Source organism: Haplochromis burtoni, unplaced genomic scaffold (assembly GCF_018398535.1).
Source record: "Haplochromis burtoni strain Fernald_Lab_line unplaced genomic scaffold, NCSU_Asbu1 Contig_218, whole genome shotgun sequence".
NCBI classification, from domain to species: Eukaryota; Metazoa; Chordata; class Actinopteri; order Cichliformes; family Cichlidae; genus Haplochromis; species Haplochromis burtoni.
Window position 1 is genome coordinate 861,135 of NW_024582579.1, and position 16,797 is coordinate 877,931.

At 43.0% G+C, this 16,797-nt stretch overlaps 1 protein-coding gene across 1 annotated transcript in view; it reads left to right on the plus strand.

Annotated features, from left to right (window-relative positions):
- The first annotated feature begins 1,322 nt into the window (after positions 1-1,322).
- foxo6b (forkhead box O6 b) overlaps positions 1,323-16,797 on the plus strand; it is a 37,208-nt gene continuing 21,733 nt past the window's right edge. The window contains exon 1 of the mRNA XM_005937476.3: positions 1,323-2,675. Within this exon, the coding sequence (XP_005937538.1) occupies positions 2,178-2,675 (498 nt within the window). The 5' untranslated portion in view covers positions 1,323-2,177. The remainder of the gene's footprint in view (positions 2,676-16,797) is intronic.

Here is a 16,797-nt window from a genome sequence, read left to right on the forward strand (position 1 = left end):
GTGAGCTCCTCTGTCGCTCATCATATCCTGATCTCAAAGCTTCAAGATGACAGCAAAATATCTACATCACCGTGATGGCGTCTGTGGTTGGTCTCAGCCGCTGCCGTGGAGAAGACTGAAGACTGAATAAATAAAGTCTTTGTAGTGACTTGGAAACAAGTGCAGCCACTGTGTGCTGTTGTTTTCTGATATTTCATGTTTCATCTGCTTCTTCCTCGCTGTGCTGATCTCCACTATCTGTTCAAATTAACTCCGCCCCCAGCCATGACTTTTTCAAATACCTGCACTTAGTGTCAGTATTGCTACTGGGCAGCATGCTTTGACTTTTTGAGGACTGGCTGCGTGTACATCTCTGTAGGCTGTATTCCCACAGCCCCTCTGTGACCTGTGCAATCTGACGCCACGGCAAAGCCAAAAGTCCCAGACTGAGATACTGGGACAGATGCGTCTTTTCTTACGTTCACACTGGGAGGAGCTACGATGGGAGGAAAGTATGCAAATACAGAAGGCAAGCAGATATGTTAGCGTAATGACACGCACATACTACACAGCCTTTGCTGCTCTTATAATTACTGCAGGGATTTAATTACCGAACACAAACCTTGGTGTTTAATCTTTTTCTGCATTATGTTCTATTATTCTATTAACAAGCAGACTGATAACAATCTTTTAACTGTAACCAATCAACACTAATCACACAATAACAAGATGGCCACGATCGTTCTTGTAGCCACATTTAAAAAATGCAAAATAATATCAGGGTTCATCAGGAAAAGATGAACATCAGCTGCGTTTTGCAAGGTGAACGCAGTATTTTATCTTCAGTTCAGACCGTGTTTAAACCGGATCAGTTCATAACATTTACACCCAGAAATGCATCCTTTGGATGGAGGTTTCATTCAGATACTTCACTGAATGAAGCTACAAAAATAATAATGCAAAACAAATGGGAGAAAATATTAATTATACGTATGATTTCAGTTCTAGTTTGTGTTCTCCTGGTAAATTATTAGTTTTGCTTTCCTAATAAGAGGCAGTCGGACTTTCAAACATTAACCTGGCAGAAGTTTCTAGACAGGCTCGTTCTGATGGACGGACTTTGTAGTGGGATTAGAAAAAAGTCCGTCAGTTCAATTGTTTCTTTAAAAAATGTGACTATTTTAAAACACAAGTCTATAAATGAATTTGTCTGCTGTATAGAAAGGGTTGCTTTTAGAGTATTGTCGGAAATTTCACCACACACACACACACACACACACACACACACACACACACACACACACACACACACACACACACACACACTCCTCCCTCTCTGGAAACCTGTTCTAGAGGGAGTGACTTGATCCAGGCGGCGTCCAATTATATGGAAGCAGCACTTATTCCACTTTATTCCAGGCTACAGTTGAGTGGCTTGGAGCCTTCAGAGACACACAGACTTGTAGAATAAAGGCAGAGCAACAGACAGAGAGACGGTACCCATGTGACATGTGCACGGAAAGCTGAAGACAAAGGTAGAAACCACACCGAGTCAGGTTGCGCGGAGAGGAGGCAGAGGATGCTCCCAAACAAACCCACGAGAGGCTTCTTTTTTTCTCTCATCTGGAAATTTACGGCTTCACATGAATGATTCATGAGAGCCTGTTTTGATTTCTAAAGGAGTAAATAGGCTCTGTTTCACTGGCCAACCTGCCAAAACGCGCCAGCAGAGCTGGGATCAGAGCCTGGAGAAAAATCTGAAGTCAATTAATTTGGGGGGAGTTTGATAAGAATTCTGGACCTCGTCTGTCAAGGATCAACTGTTGCTGCAGCCGGAGCGCGAACAGAGACATTCTCCAAGTGTGTCTGGCTTTTTTACTGGATGTTTGACCGTCACTCGGTTGTGCATGCAGCCACACAGCCAGTGTTGTGCAATTAACATGGAAGAGAGACTGATACTGCTTTTGATGCCTTGGATACACCTTCATCTGTCCTGATGTGATGCCACATTGTTGCGCTGAGGAGAATGATAATATGCCACACAGCTGCTGATAATCCCTGTGTGTGAAACTGTACAAATACATCTTTTTACCCCCGTTTGGACAGTTTGGGCATTTTCACTCACTGTCACGTCAACACTGACACGCGTTTTGTTACTGTGACCTTGCCCGGTTTTGACATCTATTCAGCGGGAGATCATGCTGATGATGATGGAGAACAGCGGCGTGGATGTGCATCAGGTTGACATCGATTCGGAATTTGAGCCTCACGCTCGGCCGCCGTCGTGCACCTGGCCGCTGCCGTGTCCGGAAGACTTCCCCGGGGGAGAGGAGGCGAGCCGAGGTCTGGCCCTGGCGGCAGTCAAAGTGGAGCAGTACAACGTGCCGGCGTGCCGGGGCGAGAGGAAAGGCGGCGCGCCGGCCGAGATCAAGCATCCGGCCGGCGCCCCGGCTCCGGTCGTGGCCGCTCCCGCCTGCATGTCCGGGGCTGCCCTCGACGTGGCCGGCCAGCTACGCAAAGCCAAGTCCTCCCGACGGAACGCGTGGGGAAACCTGTCGTATGCAGATCTCATCACCCGTGCCATCGAGAGCACCCCGGAGAAGAGGCTCACCCTGTCCCAGATATACGACTGGATGGTTCGCTTTGTTCCTTATTTTAAGGATAAAGGCGACAGCAACAGTTCAGCCGGGTGGAAGGTAGGCCACATGAAAGAATGTTCTGACACCACACAGCAAAGGTTTGAGTGCAATACTAGCCTACACTATGTTTAGCCTCAAGCTGTGTCTGCAGCACACCCCCTTTCCTGCATATCTCAAAGCCACATAATTGACCCTGGTTCCAGCAATTTATGTCAGTGCCGTGTCCTCGTGTCACTCCACAGTACAGTGTGTGAGCATGGGCAATGAGCGTGGCTGGATAGGGGTTCACTGGGTTCATTGCATTCAGGAATTCCAGCGTGTGCAAACAGGAGAAGCCACACGGAGCCCAAACTCCCCTCTTCACGGTTCCTCCTGGGTAGGCGAGCCGTGACGCATTTGCGCTCGTAAGCTTGTATTTCCCCGCGGTCACATCGGGGACATAGTGAGCCTCCTGTCCGATTTCTGTCACCTATGCCGTCGGTTGCGTGACGGGGATAAACCCTTTGGAGCCACCCCGCCCCCTACTATCCATTGCGCGCACGCCGAGTTACGCACAGGCTGTGGGAAAGCATGGCACAAGGAGAGAGGCTTAAAGGGTAATAAGAAGAGATGATGACAGTGGGTGTCACAGCAAACAGATGTAACTACAGATTATCATTCAAATTAATACGAGGGTAATCTCATAGACTGCTAGCTGTAATCTACTTAAGGTTATCACCTATTCTGTGTTAGGATTACTAGTCTTTTGTTTCCACGCCTCACATGTGGGTTTTTCCTTCGTAGCTACTGTTTGACACCGTTCTCGTTTACAAACCAACAGGAGACTGTCAATAAACCATCAAAGTGGGCTTCAAGTTACATTAAACACAAAAGTAACAGAACTGCATTTTATCGTAAATAACAAGAACATTTGCATCATTAGAGACCTGATTTGCTCTGTCTCCACTTGTGTTTTATGGTCTCAGTGGGAGTTCCCTCAGTGGGATGCAAGGGTCAGTGCTGCAATTAATGAGCGTTTTAAAAAGTGAAACGCACTGTTAACTGTAACAGAACACGGACGAGGCCTCAGGTTCTCCCATCTTGACTCAGGTTCACAGGCGCCGTGAAAACACACAATGTATTTATTAAACATGATGACAGTCTCCACAGAAAGAGTGGGGACTCGCAGTAGACATACAGATATAGCGAGAGCAGAAGTAAATTTTTTAAATCAAAGAGTTCATAATCAAAGCTACAGAGGATGAGACGTACAGACTTTCTTCTGTCATCGTTAAGGCTCTAACGGAAAACATCTCTACTGTGTACACGCTGACTTTATGGTTACAAAATTCTGATGACATCACTATGACATCATCAGAATGATTTCTTTATAAACTTTAAAGCCCTCTCAGAGCTGCATTAATAATATACAACTGAAAAAATTATCCCCATAACAGTCAATTGACAGTCTTGTTTGTAACAGGTGGAGGAGAAATGTGGATGCTTTTTAAAGCAGCGGTTTGTTGCCATGGTGTTTTTGCTTTAGTGGGTCACCCAGAGGATACTGTATCAGGCATGCAGAAGAAGAGGAAACAGGGTCATAGTGGGATTAATATGTGTGTGACATTTTATCCTATTCTTACAATGTTTTTGTGAGCGTCTTTCTTCTTATTTGACTAACTTTTTCCTTCAAGCTTCAACTCTATACCAGCTGAAAACTGAACATAACCGAGTTGCAGATTAATCCACGTAAAAATGTGAAAGAACAACAACAAAGAAACGTAAACCAATGATAAACAAGACTGGATATGACAGGGTTTAATTCCCTGAGTCTTGTTTTTGTTGCTGACTGGGGGATGCTCAGCGTGATCCCTGGCTGACCTCCACTGAAGCTTTGTTTGGAGGTTTTGATTGGCCGGTGTGGCAAGATAGGTGATTGGTGCAGAGACGGACTCCAAGTCCTGCGTGAAAACAACAACTTGATTCAATCACAATAAGTCTCATCAACAAAAGAGAGTAAGAGAGAGACGTGCACACTGCTTCAATGAAATTTCTAACGCAGTGTGTTTATAGGTATATAAGACATAAAAACGTACGCAGGCACTGACATTTCAGTAGAATATGTGTACACCCTCACACTGAGGGGTTGGGGCTTGTGAGTACATGACTGGCTGGATGAATGGGACGAGTGGGAAGGAAATAAGATCCAATCAAAGTCTTGCTGCTAAAAGAAGTCTTTAAGAGCTGTTGTGTAATCGCGTCTGAGAGCTGCTGCTCAGCCCTGCCACTGGGCTGTGTCTCCATATCTAGGCCAGCAGCTTCCCGTGCACCCTTCAGACAAACACTGTTGAGGTGTCACTCACTCGTTTAAGTGTGAAGTGCTAAGGCCACAGCAGCCAATCAGATGCTTTCACACACTGCTTGTCTCCAATGATACGTATGTGGATTTCTTTGATTGTTGTCACACACACACACACACACACACACACACACACACACACACACACACACACACACACACACACACACACACACACAGGCAGTGTGTGTGTGGCAGCAGGGTTGCACTGCTGACTATGTATGGATTTCTCTGACTGTGGCTCAGTAATTGTGGTCAAGTGTTTCAGCCATGTTTGTTATTGGCTCTGAGGTGGGAGGCTGTGTTTGGCTGTATGAAGTGAGTTCAGTTCTGTGGGTGGTTTCAGTGCTGCTGGTGGTGACGGGGGAGGGGGGTGCGTTCTCTCTGTCTCACACACACACACACACACTGTTATGTTCATTTCACAAGTGGCTCTGCGTGGGAATGGATGTGCTGAGCTGTGGCCTGTCTGCAGGCTGTACTGCACACAGATTGGGCAGCAGGCAGGCAGGTAGGCAGCAACGATCTGACTCTACCTGAAGGCTTTACGAAGAAGCATGTTAGAGGTTCATTGTGGGTGTATGCCTGTGGTAATCAGACTGCGATAAAATGACATGAACACAAGACAAGCAGCAACTTAATATGTATTAATTTTTGTTTTCTGTCTCTCATGAGAGACTGGTCGTGAGAGACTATAGTGTTTCTTTCCGTCGGTATATTCAGCACCAGAACGACTGTAGAGTTTCATTAGTGAACTCAGCTTAGGGGAGGCATATTTTCCCAGCAATCTACACATGAACCCAGATCAAATACGTGTTTAGAACTGATCTGAACCTGATGAGACACATTTTAAAAATCCTCACAAAGTTTCACCAAAGCCAAGCAGGTTTCACAGAATAACTAGTACTAGGACTAGCTATTTGAAATGGGATGCAGTTATATTTATGCTTTTCATGTTAGAACAAGCTCCAGGTCTTCTGAATTTGGAGTGGCTCTGCTAAACACCTGACGTGATGTAGGGGAAGCATCAGGTTTGTTTACTATACCAGCGTGGTTGAGCACAGGGTTGTGTTTCCAGTGTTATGGTCGGGTAAAACAGTACGATGCCGAGGACAGTAACTAATATGTAAATATTACATATATATTACAGCACAATTTGGATTCTGTTTCAGTTTAAGCTCCTCAGTTCGTATCTTTCAGCCTTTGATGAAAATTGGAGATAATGTACTGGAATTTCAGGAGCAGGGCCACGCCTCCAAACACGCTCCTTCCGGGCCTCATCTGTATACGCTCCCCCAGTTCTGCGAGCTGTTCATTCTCGTTTACGTGCCCCTCCCTCTCTCCTTGTTTTCAATTCTTTAACTTCTTCACTTCTATTTAGTACACGGGGAGCTGCCAGGCCCGGCAGCCGTCGCCAGTCCCCTTCGAGGCCTTCCCCAAACCGCAGCTCAATTCATGTCCAAGCTTCACCTTTACCTACTAAAACGCTGTCAAACCTAAAATGAGGACGTGGGCCCAGCTAGTGAATATGAAGATATACGTATCTTGGATTTTTGTCACTGGGGACAATTGTAAAGGTGGAGTTGTATCGTTTGGCTCTTTTTATTTACATATGAACAGAATATATTTTTTAGAGAACAAATTCCAACCCATGCCGTCAACACCAAAGCAAAATCTTTTCAGTAAAATGAACACAGTGTTTGATAAAATGAGGCAAACCTGGGTTGCTTTAGACTGTACAGGTGTAACTAATAAAGTAGCTCACGATCGTGTCATCCGTCCATATGCAGCATCTTGTCTGAACGCACGTAGACACGAGGATCATTAGGCAAGGAGGAATTTTACAGCTTATTCCAGTGACCTTCCAGTAACACAGATTAAACTGAAAAACTTTAACACGGTGACTTATGAGAGAACTCACAACAAAAGTATTGATAATGATGTTTTAACTCCTGCAGAGAAGAAAAGAAAGCAAATTACATCCATTGAATCTTTCCTCTGGGCTGCATTTTCACCTGCTGGAAATCAGTTTTAATCCAAAATGATGTCCGCATTAAAACAGTCAAACTGACTTTAGATTAGCTTATCTTCTGTGTCCCTGATTACAGAGAGCAAAACTGAATCTTTATTGCTAATCTGGATCATAAAGCACTTGCTGTATTACTGCCCGGGCTGAGGAACGTCATCGTGTTCTGCTGAGAATCCACTTGTGGGTGATAGAGAAGGACAACAAGGTGATGAGATGAGAAAGAGAAAGCAGAAAAGAGAGAAGAACAAGGTATTATTTGTCTTGCCAATAAAGCCTTTTTTTGAACTGGATTCCATATTGAGTGGGAGAGGAAGAGAGAGGTGGAAAGAGAAGAGATAGAGCGAGTGCGTGAGTGGTGCTGATGGCCCCTGCTGCTGAGCACATTGATAGCAGCCTTAATGCCTGTGATGCTCCAGTGCCAGCCCAGACAGAGGGGAATTGGTTGGAGATGGTGAAACAAGCTTAGAGGGTTCCCCGTGCCAGCCGGCCTGGCGCTAGCTCAACAGAAAGCCCTCTGCACCACTACACAGTTATTGTTATTATCACAAAGGCACAGCAGAAGGAGAGGCAGCTCTGGAGTTGGCAGGCCTGGGGCTGGGTTAACTGGGGGCGTGGAACGAGAAGAGGAATTTGGAAGGCGAGGGGGGTTGGTGGTTGAGTCTGAGACTGTGGTAAACTCATCTGATCAGTCTTGTGAATGGAGAGAAAACAGTTGGGAAGAGCTGGTGAGGGCCTGAATGGGAAGGAGGCTGATTTTGGTCCAAAGGGATCAGTTGCCTTGTCAGTTTCTACAAAAGGCATCTGAGTAGATATTGCTTCAATCTGGAGAAGGACTGAGATGTAAACAAGGGATGCACCAGCAGTGGAGGCGGGGTGTTCACTGCCTAAATGAGTCATAGTGGTTGGAATAGCACATAATATTCTTGCTCTCAGCCCTCACACTTCAATCAGCTGGAATAAATTGTTAAGGAACTGTCTTCAGACAGAAATTCCAGAGAGAAAACCGAGTCCAGACACAGAACAGTCAGTGAGGCAGGCGGATCTTGGGAATCGTGCCTGGTGGTGTCGTAAAATGCCGACCCAGTACACATTCCCTGTGTTGTCTACTAGACCTTCAAAATGTTCCAGTTTCTGGCTCAGATGATGAGCAGAGGCCTCGCCAGACAACAGTCCGATAACAGCAGCGTGTAAAGTCGGGGCGTTACTAACAATACCTTAGAAGATTTCCCCAAGAGATTTTACTCACTTTAGCTACTTTCATCAATGCTGCTGCATTTTTGAAATGTGGTTATATATCATCATCTGCTGCTGCAGGCAGCCATTGTTTTCAGTTCACGTGTTGTTACGATTGTTCTGACCTTTTTCACCTTCCTGCTGGTTTCCGTTGGTTTAATGATACGAGACTCAGTCATATAACTTACACATGTGCCTCATGCAAAGCTTCTCTTGCATGATAGCAGTAAGGTTTAGCTTTGTAAAGCCATTTGTTCCACTTGTTATCAAGTCTTGATGACACAGTTAATGCAGGACAGACATTTCAGGTCATCCCATAATTAAAATACATAAAATAACAATAATAATGATGATGGTGACTTGAGTCAATAAAAAAGTTTCATTAACACATCTTCATTTAAATAGATGTAAATGTACCCTGAGTGTTGCTAAGGAAAGTGAGTCCAGTGAAGATCATTCATCTTCACATTTATAATGTCTAGCACTCCAGACAGCCATTAATGTCTATGTATTATCATAAGGACAGCAGCCGTCTGGCTTGATGACCCAATACAAACATGGGTGCTTGGAAAATAAAGCACTGGTTTTTCAATAGCAGAGCAATGGCTGCCTGGGTGGCAGGAAAATCAGAGGAAAATTAAGAACAGGAAAGTGTTTAACTGTTAACTGTTACTCTTTAACTGTTACTCTTTAACTGTTACTCTTTAAATGTTGCTCTTTAAATGTTGCTCTTTAACTGTTGCTCTTTAACTGTTGCTCTTTAACTGTTGCTCTTTAACTGTTCTCTTTAACTGTTACTCTTTAACTGTTACTCTTTAACTGTTACTCTTTAACTGTTACTCTTTAACTGTTACTCTTTAACTGTTACTCTTTAACTGTTACTCTTTAACTGTTACTCTTTAAATTTACTCTTTAATGTTACTCTTTAAATGTTGCTCTTTAAATGTTGCTCTTTAAATTTTCTCTTTAAATGTTCTCTTTAAATGTTTCTCTTTAAATGTTGCTCTTTAAATGTTGCTCTTTAACTGTTGCTCTTTAACTGTTGCTCTTTAACTGTTGCTCTTTAACTGTTGCTCTTTAACTGTTGCTCTTTAACTGTTGCTCTTTAACTGTTGCTCTTTAACTGTTACTCTTTAACTGTTACTCTTTAACTGTTACTCTTTAACTGTTACTCTTTAACTGTTACTCCTCCTGCATGAATCAAATGTTCAGATACAGAAGGAGATCTGGAGCTGGATCAGTTTGTGACATTTTCTTGCAAACATCGAGACAATGTGCCTGATTTACTAACACATGTGTGGGGGGGAAAAAAATAGTTCCCACGTAGAATCACTGTCAGATTTATCAGATGCTGAATAATTTTGTTCTTTTGCGGTTGATGATAATTTAAGAGAGAAGGCTACACCAACTACACTAAAGCAAAAACACTGAAAATATCACACTGGAGAAACTTAAATAACAGTGTTGGAGGTCCACGGAGGAAACCAGGAGAGGGGCCACTTTCCAAAATATTTGATTGATCATTTTAAATAAAAAAATAAAAAATCACCATGGCTAAAGGAAAAAAAAAATCTGAATCACAGTATGAAAAATGACAAAGAGACTACAAGAAAAGAAGAAAACAAAGAAACCCTCCTCATCCTCCAGCATCTGTGGGACAGTGGAGACAACACGCAGGACTTTTAATAAAAGATCAAATAATTCAAGATAACACAAGAAATAGTGGAATATATTTAGTATTAAATATAGTATTTGTTTTTATATTTTTACATGTTATTTAATCGTTTTGATTTTTAAATTGTTTTAGGTTCTGATTCCAGGCACGTGTCTCACAATGCTTAGACAGCTGTAAACAATCAGCACAAATCAATAATAAGTATAATTAGTAGTAGTAATATTCATATTAAAGATGTATTTCAATTTTCAGCCAGGGCTTCATTTGGTCATCAGGACTTCAAATTTTTGGAATTTCTAATTTTCATACAAATCAATTAAGGTAAGAAAATGTTGGCAAACCACTGATGTGTGATCCATACACAGATCTGTGTATATGCACTGCGACCAATGTTCCTCCGTTTATTACAAAATGACATTTTTCTTTTTTGAAATGTGACATGAAGAGCTCTGTATTAAGACGCTAAAACACCCACAGTTGTATGAAAACGGCAGGAAATTTCCAGCCAGTCGGTGAATTATCCCATAATGACGTTAAAAACGAAAACCAGTTTTAGGTTTACCATCATAGTGAAACATAATACAGGGTGCTAGTGTGCAGTCAGTCCATCAGTTCACAGCAGCATCAAACTGATTACGATCCCACTGGAATCACAGAGAAAACGTTCTAATGTAATCATGCATCTGAAATTGAACTAAATTTTAATGTGATTAATGAGAGAGTTGCCTCATAAAGTATTCACCCCAACTTTCTGCATATTGTACTCATTATACTATGCATCAATTTTAATAAATCATTATGCACTCAGTTTATAAGAGCTTTTGATGCCTCATAATGCCTTATGAGGACCACTCCAAGTAATGTGTTGCCCTTATTTTCTTTGCAAATGGGATTAGTTTGGAGTTCCTGCACATGCCGAAATGGATTTAATAGAGGTTTGTATGGATCTGAAGATTCTGTGTGTGTACATGTGTGCATCTGCTGTTGTTGTGGTGTGGCTGGGGCTGATGGGAGTCCAGGTCCAGGGGGTACAGCTCTAGTTAATAATTCAGATGAGGCTCATTATCAAGGCAGCACAGATCTCTCTCTGATTCCACCTTAATTGCAGGCAGGATGTGCCTCTCAGACACTCTCAAAGTCACTCCCCCTCCTGTCTGCAGTACCACACACAGATGCACGCACGCCGACAGACCTCCACTGGTTCTCTTCCAGACCTCCCAGTTGCAGCAGGTCTCCTCAGTGGGATCAGACCTGGATTTCTGCATAATCACATGAACGTACATTTGGAGATGAGCAGATAAGTTGTGCTCTCGCCTTTGTTCTGTCACAGAGCATCGACTCAGAGACCGGTCGTGCGCTCCTGTTATGAGTCAGTTACATTTTTAATCAGATCTTCGTGAAGGCTTTCTCCTGTTCGAGGGCTCGGCAAACTGAGATTGATGGGAGGTAATCAGTCGGGGGACAGCGGGCTTGTGATTAATGCTTCTGGAGAGTGGAGCTCTCAGCACCACACTGGAGAACTTGGATCACAGCGTCTCCACCACAAATTTCCAGAAGCGCTGAAGAATTTGTGTTCTACCTGCATGTCAGCCCAGTCCCACAGAGCACATTTGGACTGGTTCTTATATACTGTACCTCAGAGTGCCTCGTTCACCCATACAAGCGCTTTCTATCTACATTCATACATCAATGGATGCAACCGAGAGCAACTTGGGGTCAATATCTTGCCCAATGATATTTGGCATGTAGACCAGAGCAGCTGGGGATCCAACCAGCAACCTTCCCATTAGTAGATGGCCTGCTACAGCCACAGTGAGAAGTTGGGTATTGGGTTAGGGCAGGGGTGTGTCCTGCAGCACACCAGCCCTCAAGGCCTGGAGTTGGACACCCCTGGGTTAGGGTAAGAGAATATGTATGTGTAGATCCCAGGTGGATGACAATTTCCCAACATATGTATTTGTGACTGTTTCTCATTTAACTATTCTCCTTTCCCTAACTGCACAAAGAAAGGAGGGAAAAACCTTTTTCCACATGTAAACTGAGTATCTTGTATGGACCGGGCAGCAGAAGGCCCTTGTCTTGGCTTCTGTAACTGAACCTGGAGCATGACGGCACTGCGCCCGTTTGCTGGCGTGGAAGGAGCAAGCCAGGAGGACTTATGGGAAATCAGAAAACTACCAATTCAAAAATGGCTGAAAATTCAACAAGTTATAATAATTACATTTAGGACAGAGCTCCCAGGTCTGAAACATAGCTGCACTGAAACACAATATTTTATGTAGATGTTCTGAAAACAAGCTAAAAAACCAAAATCTGCACTCATTACCTGTTTATCGTTGGACACAGAAACTAAAGACTGGCCTTTAAATTCAAAAATGTAGCGCAACATATGCCCTTCTTAATAGGTGTACTGACAGAAATTGGCTAAAACGCAGGCTGAATTAGAGAACGTATGCTGTGTGAAAATACTGAAATTATTGCAGTGACTTTTATAAAAGCTTGCAATAGTTAGCAGAATTATGAAAAGCATCTTGGCTAAGTTTAAACATGCCTACTATCTTCCTAAAGAACTGCACTCACTATTAGTTCGGTCTGAACGTACAATCAACACAATACAGTGATGACATGTCGCTTACATGTAGTCGTTTTGACGTTTTGACGTCCTCAGCGTTGCTTTGACAAAGGAGGGCGATCGTGGCTGTGGGGCCACGATCTTCTTGTAATCGGAAGGTTTCTGGTTCGAGCCCCGGCTCGGACAGTCTCGGTCGTTGTGTCCTTGGGCGAGACATTTCACCCGTTGCCTACTGGTGGTGGTCAGAGGGCCCGGTGGCGCCAGTGTCCGGCAGCCTCGCCTCTGTCAGTGCGCCCCAGGGTGGCTGTGGCTACGATGTAGCTGCCATCACCAGTGTGTGGATGACTGGTTGTGTAAAGCGCTGTTATTAATGCAACTCAAATTCAGAACATTTGCTGAGTGCGTCTTTTTGTCGTTGTTGACTAAACCAGAAGAAGTCGTTTCCAACACGTGTTTCATGTTTTTAAAGTAGGGACAAACTGGCCGTGCAGCTTTTCAGGCTGGAGAAACTGGTGAACTGATCAAACCAAGTCCCCCATCAAACCCATCAGAGGTGAACAACCATTGGCTGTGAGTCATTTCTGGATTGGTTGGAAAAGAATTCCAAAATGAAAGTCGTGCCGTCATCGGAGTAGTTCCCTACTACTACATACTTCTTGAATGTTGCATGAATGCCATTTTAGACTTTTGAACAAGACGTGATAGAGCTGAAAATAGTAACAATTTTGAAATCATTAAGGATCATCAGAGCCGTTTGTAACCATCCTCAGGTGTTGAAGGCTGTTTAGTTCAAAGATATATATTTAACTCTGACCTAAAGTAGGTGAGAGACCAGTATGGCAATTCATCCAGCCATGTTTCTATCATGATTAAATAAAATACTATAAGATGAATACTATTGTTTTAAAAAAAAATCTAAACTGCTTTGTTCAGAAAACCTAAAAAAGTCTCTCCAAAATGCCACGGCCGATGGTGTAACGTGGTCTCTGCACTGTAGGAACTCGGTTTAGGAAGAAGAAACTCATTTGTACTGACGGATGATGAAAAGTCTGACATTTGTGAGGCAGATTCACGCCTGCCATAGTTACAGAACAGCAGAGTAAAAAGCTCCACTCTGTCATTTTACTGTACTATCACTCACCCGTGATAATTATTGTTCTCAGTGTAGTTTAGTCACAGCGAGGTGATGTTCACCATCAATCAACTCACTTTCATTTGCAGGCAATTGAATCCATTTTCATTAAAGATGTCTGTTATTGCACTTTGATCATAGCTGATAAAAGCCTGTTGAAAATTAAAGCCATTAGTGTCTTAAGAGCAGGATCATTTGCTGTGTTTTAACCAGAATTAATTGGCCATTGTCTTTGCAAAATGTCTGTTAGAACAGTTTCTGCTCTGGGGAAGGTGTCTGTGAACAATGTCAGGCGGAGCCGAGGTGGAGAAAGAGCTAAATACCTGCTGTCAGCACAAAGATGGGTCGAAATGAGGACGGTTTCACTGCTGAATATTCATCAGTCCAATGACATATTTGGTCAAATTGCAATAAAAGCCTTTCAATACTTGAGGCGACTGCTGTTGTTATTTAGTGCCATATAAATAAACTGAAGTGAACTGAAAAAATCTGGGATGAGCGAGAAAAATCTTGTCATTTTGTAAAATATTCTTCAAATATCATTAAACTGCTTAAAATGAAGGCTAAGCAGATTTACATTATGCTATGTGCAAAGTGTGTGTGACGGCATGCTGGAGGTGGTCCAGGTGGCAGGCAGAGGTTAGCAGCGTAAGACAGCCTCTCTGTGGATTTCTGTGTCAGTTTGATGAAAATAGGTCAGGTTTCCGAGCTCTGCATTTAGCATTCCGGTCATGTGATGGCTGACGCTGCACGTGATGACAGCTAGCCTCAGATGAACCCCGCACCCTTTCTGGCTCTCTGTTTTCCCCTCCTGCTTCCTGTCTAATCCAGACGCTCTCCCGTCTTTCTCTGTCTCTGCTGTGCCTGCTGTCGCTTCAAGCTCATGTAAAGAAATTCAGATCTGCTGGCCAAAGATTAAAAGCCTGCTCTTTCAAAGAAGCTGCACTCAAATCCACAGCAGACTCTGATACAATTTACCTGTTTAGGACGTAGTTTTGAGTATTTTTCTCTGCTTTCAACAGAAAAAACTGCTCTGCAAAGTTTCATGAACTGAGCCATGGCTGCAATAACAGGGTCTGCAGAATGTTTTGTCATCTTTATGTATGATCATCTCTCACTACTGCCATCTCATAAGTGAAGCAAATGTAAAGCTAACAGCAAAATAAAAAGACACCTATAAGTTAGATCTGATAGATGTACACTTTGAAAAAGTTACTTAAAGGCCATTAAATTAATTTCTTGTTACCAGAGAGGAGCTATACTCTAGCCTTTAGCTCAAAGCTAATACCAGCTTCTGAACATGCTTCTGTGTGTTGCTAACACTAGTTTTTCCTCTGCAAGCATCACAGCCATCTTTAAAGCTGAGAAAAACCACGTGTGCAAACTGGCTTTTTTATTTATCCTAGCTATCCGGTCTTTAAGTGATGACATATGAATCCTGCTTCTGGGTCCAAACTGCTCTGTGCTTATTAAGGCTGTTCTGTTTTTAACATGCTTTGTATCATGCTCTATTTATTCTGAAAAAGCCCCTAAAAACAGTCAGTGATCACTGTCGGCCTCTCTCGGTTTTTATTACCACTGTTCATTTTAAAGCTCAGTTTTTAAACCTTATGGTGTAGCTACAGCCCAGCCCATGCAGCAGTATATTAATGACTAACCTCGTATTGTGGATGGATTATCTCAGTTGTTCTCCTGACTGAAGTTTCACGTTAACTTTTATCGAGTGGAAAAAAGTTAGCGTTCATCCTCCATCTTCACTGTGTTTATGTTATGCTAACATAGCTGTGTAGCTAGCGATCACGTAGCACATCATTATATACCAGCTAGCCCAACTTCAGTAACCCTACAAACGTCACTGCTGTTTAGTTTTCTGTCTTCATTTATGCTGGAAGTGATAGCAGAGCTGTACGTTTGAATGTTTCAGAAATCTCTCAGTCAGAACATGCTGTTTAGGTGGAAGCTAGCGAGCTAACTTCCTGCTAACTTCTAACTCTGCTCTACTTTCGAGTAGAAGGTGGTCACCACAAGATGTAACACTAAAGTTTGAGTTATGGGTCCAGCCAGCAAACAATAAAAGGACAAAATGCAAAACTGGTGATATGTAGGATAGCAGGGGATTAAACAAGGTTTTCCTTTGCACTTAACAGCAGAGGATAAATAATTACTGGTTAGATAAGATGATGGAAAATACAAACATTTAGACTTGCGCTGTCAGAGTTAGCAACAGGGTGTCACCAGGATGCTAGGTGTGGGTTAACACATCCCCGAGGTGATAGTTTGTTTGTTAGCACCCTTCTTTTTTTTCCTTTTTGATTAAGGATGTATCATAACTGATTCTCATTTTACATTGATGAGATCACACCAGCAGCTTTCATTTCCCATCTCTTTAGGATGCTGTTAATGGATAGCTAATGAGTCTGCTGAAATATGTCTGCACTAAACATCATACGTGTTTTTTCCAGGTGTCTTTAAAGCAGTCACTTTGTGGCAGGTTGTTTTATAGCATCACAGACGACTTTGTGCCGTGTTGTTAATTGGCTGTGGTGTTGAATAAGGTTACATTAAAATGAGAGCATGATGATAATACATTTACTATACTGCTAAAAAAGCATTACTTGCTTATTACATAGAATTAAATCTGTTTCAGGGAAGTTAAGGCTTCACACAACACAATGGGTTGGATTATTGAGATTATTGGGTCAAATTTTACAAAATGATCACAATAGCTTGCAAGAAAACGTATCGTTATGGATTGATTAGCATCGTCTTAAATGCTGTCAATTTGCAGCTTCGCCCCGGAGATATTGACAGATGTGATGTCAGTTTAAGCTTTGAGTACTGGAGCTGATAGGCGGGCAGTTAGGGGATGGCGGTGTACTGATGCGGTTGCGTGACTGAGCAGTGCTCAGGTCTGTTTGTATAATTCTTGCACGATGGATATTGAAGACGTAACACTGAGGCCTTCCCTCCCTGCGCTCTCTCTTCTCCATTTTCCTTTTCCTTCACTTTCCCCTCTCTGTCTCTGCTAATGATCTGCTCCGCCTGTCGCTGCCTAGCTGACTGATGCCTACTGACAGCCCCACTCATGTGGAAATCTGCTCGTCTTGCTCCCCTTCTCTCACTCACACACACACGCATGTACACACACACACACACACACACGCACACGCATACACACGCACACGCATGTACACACACAC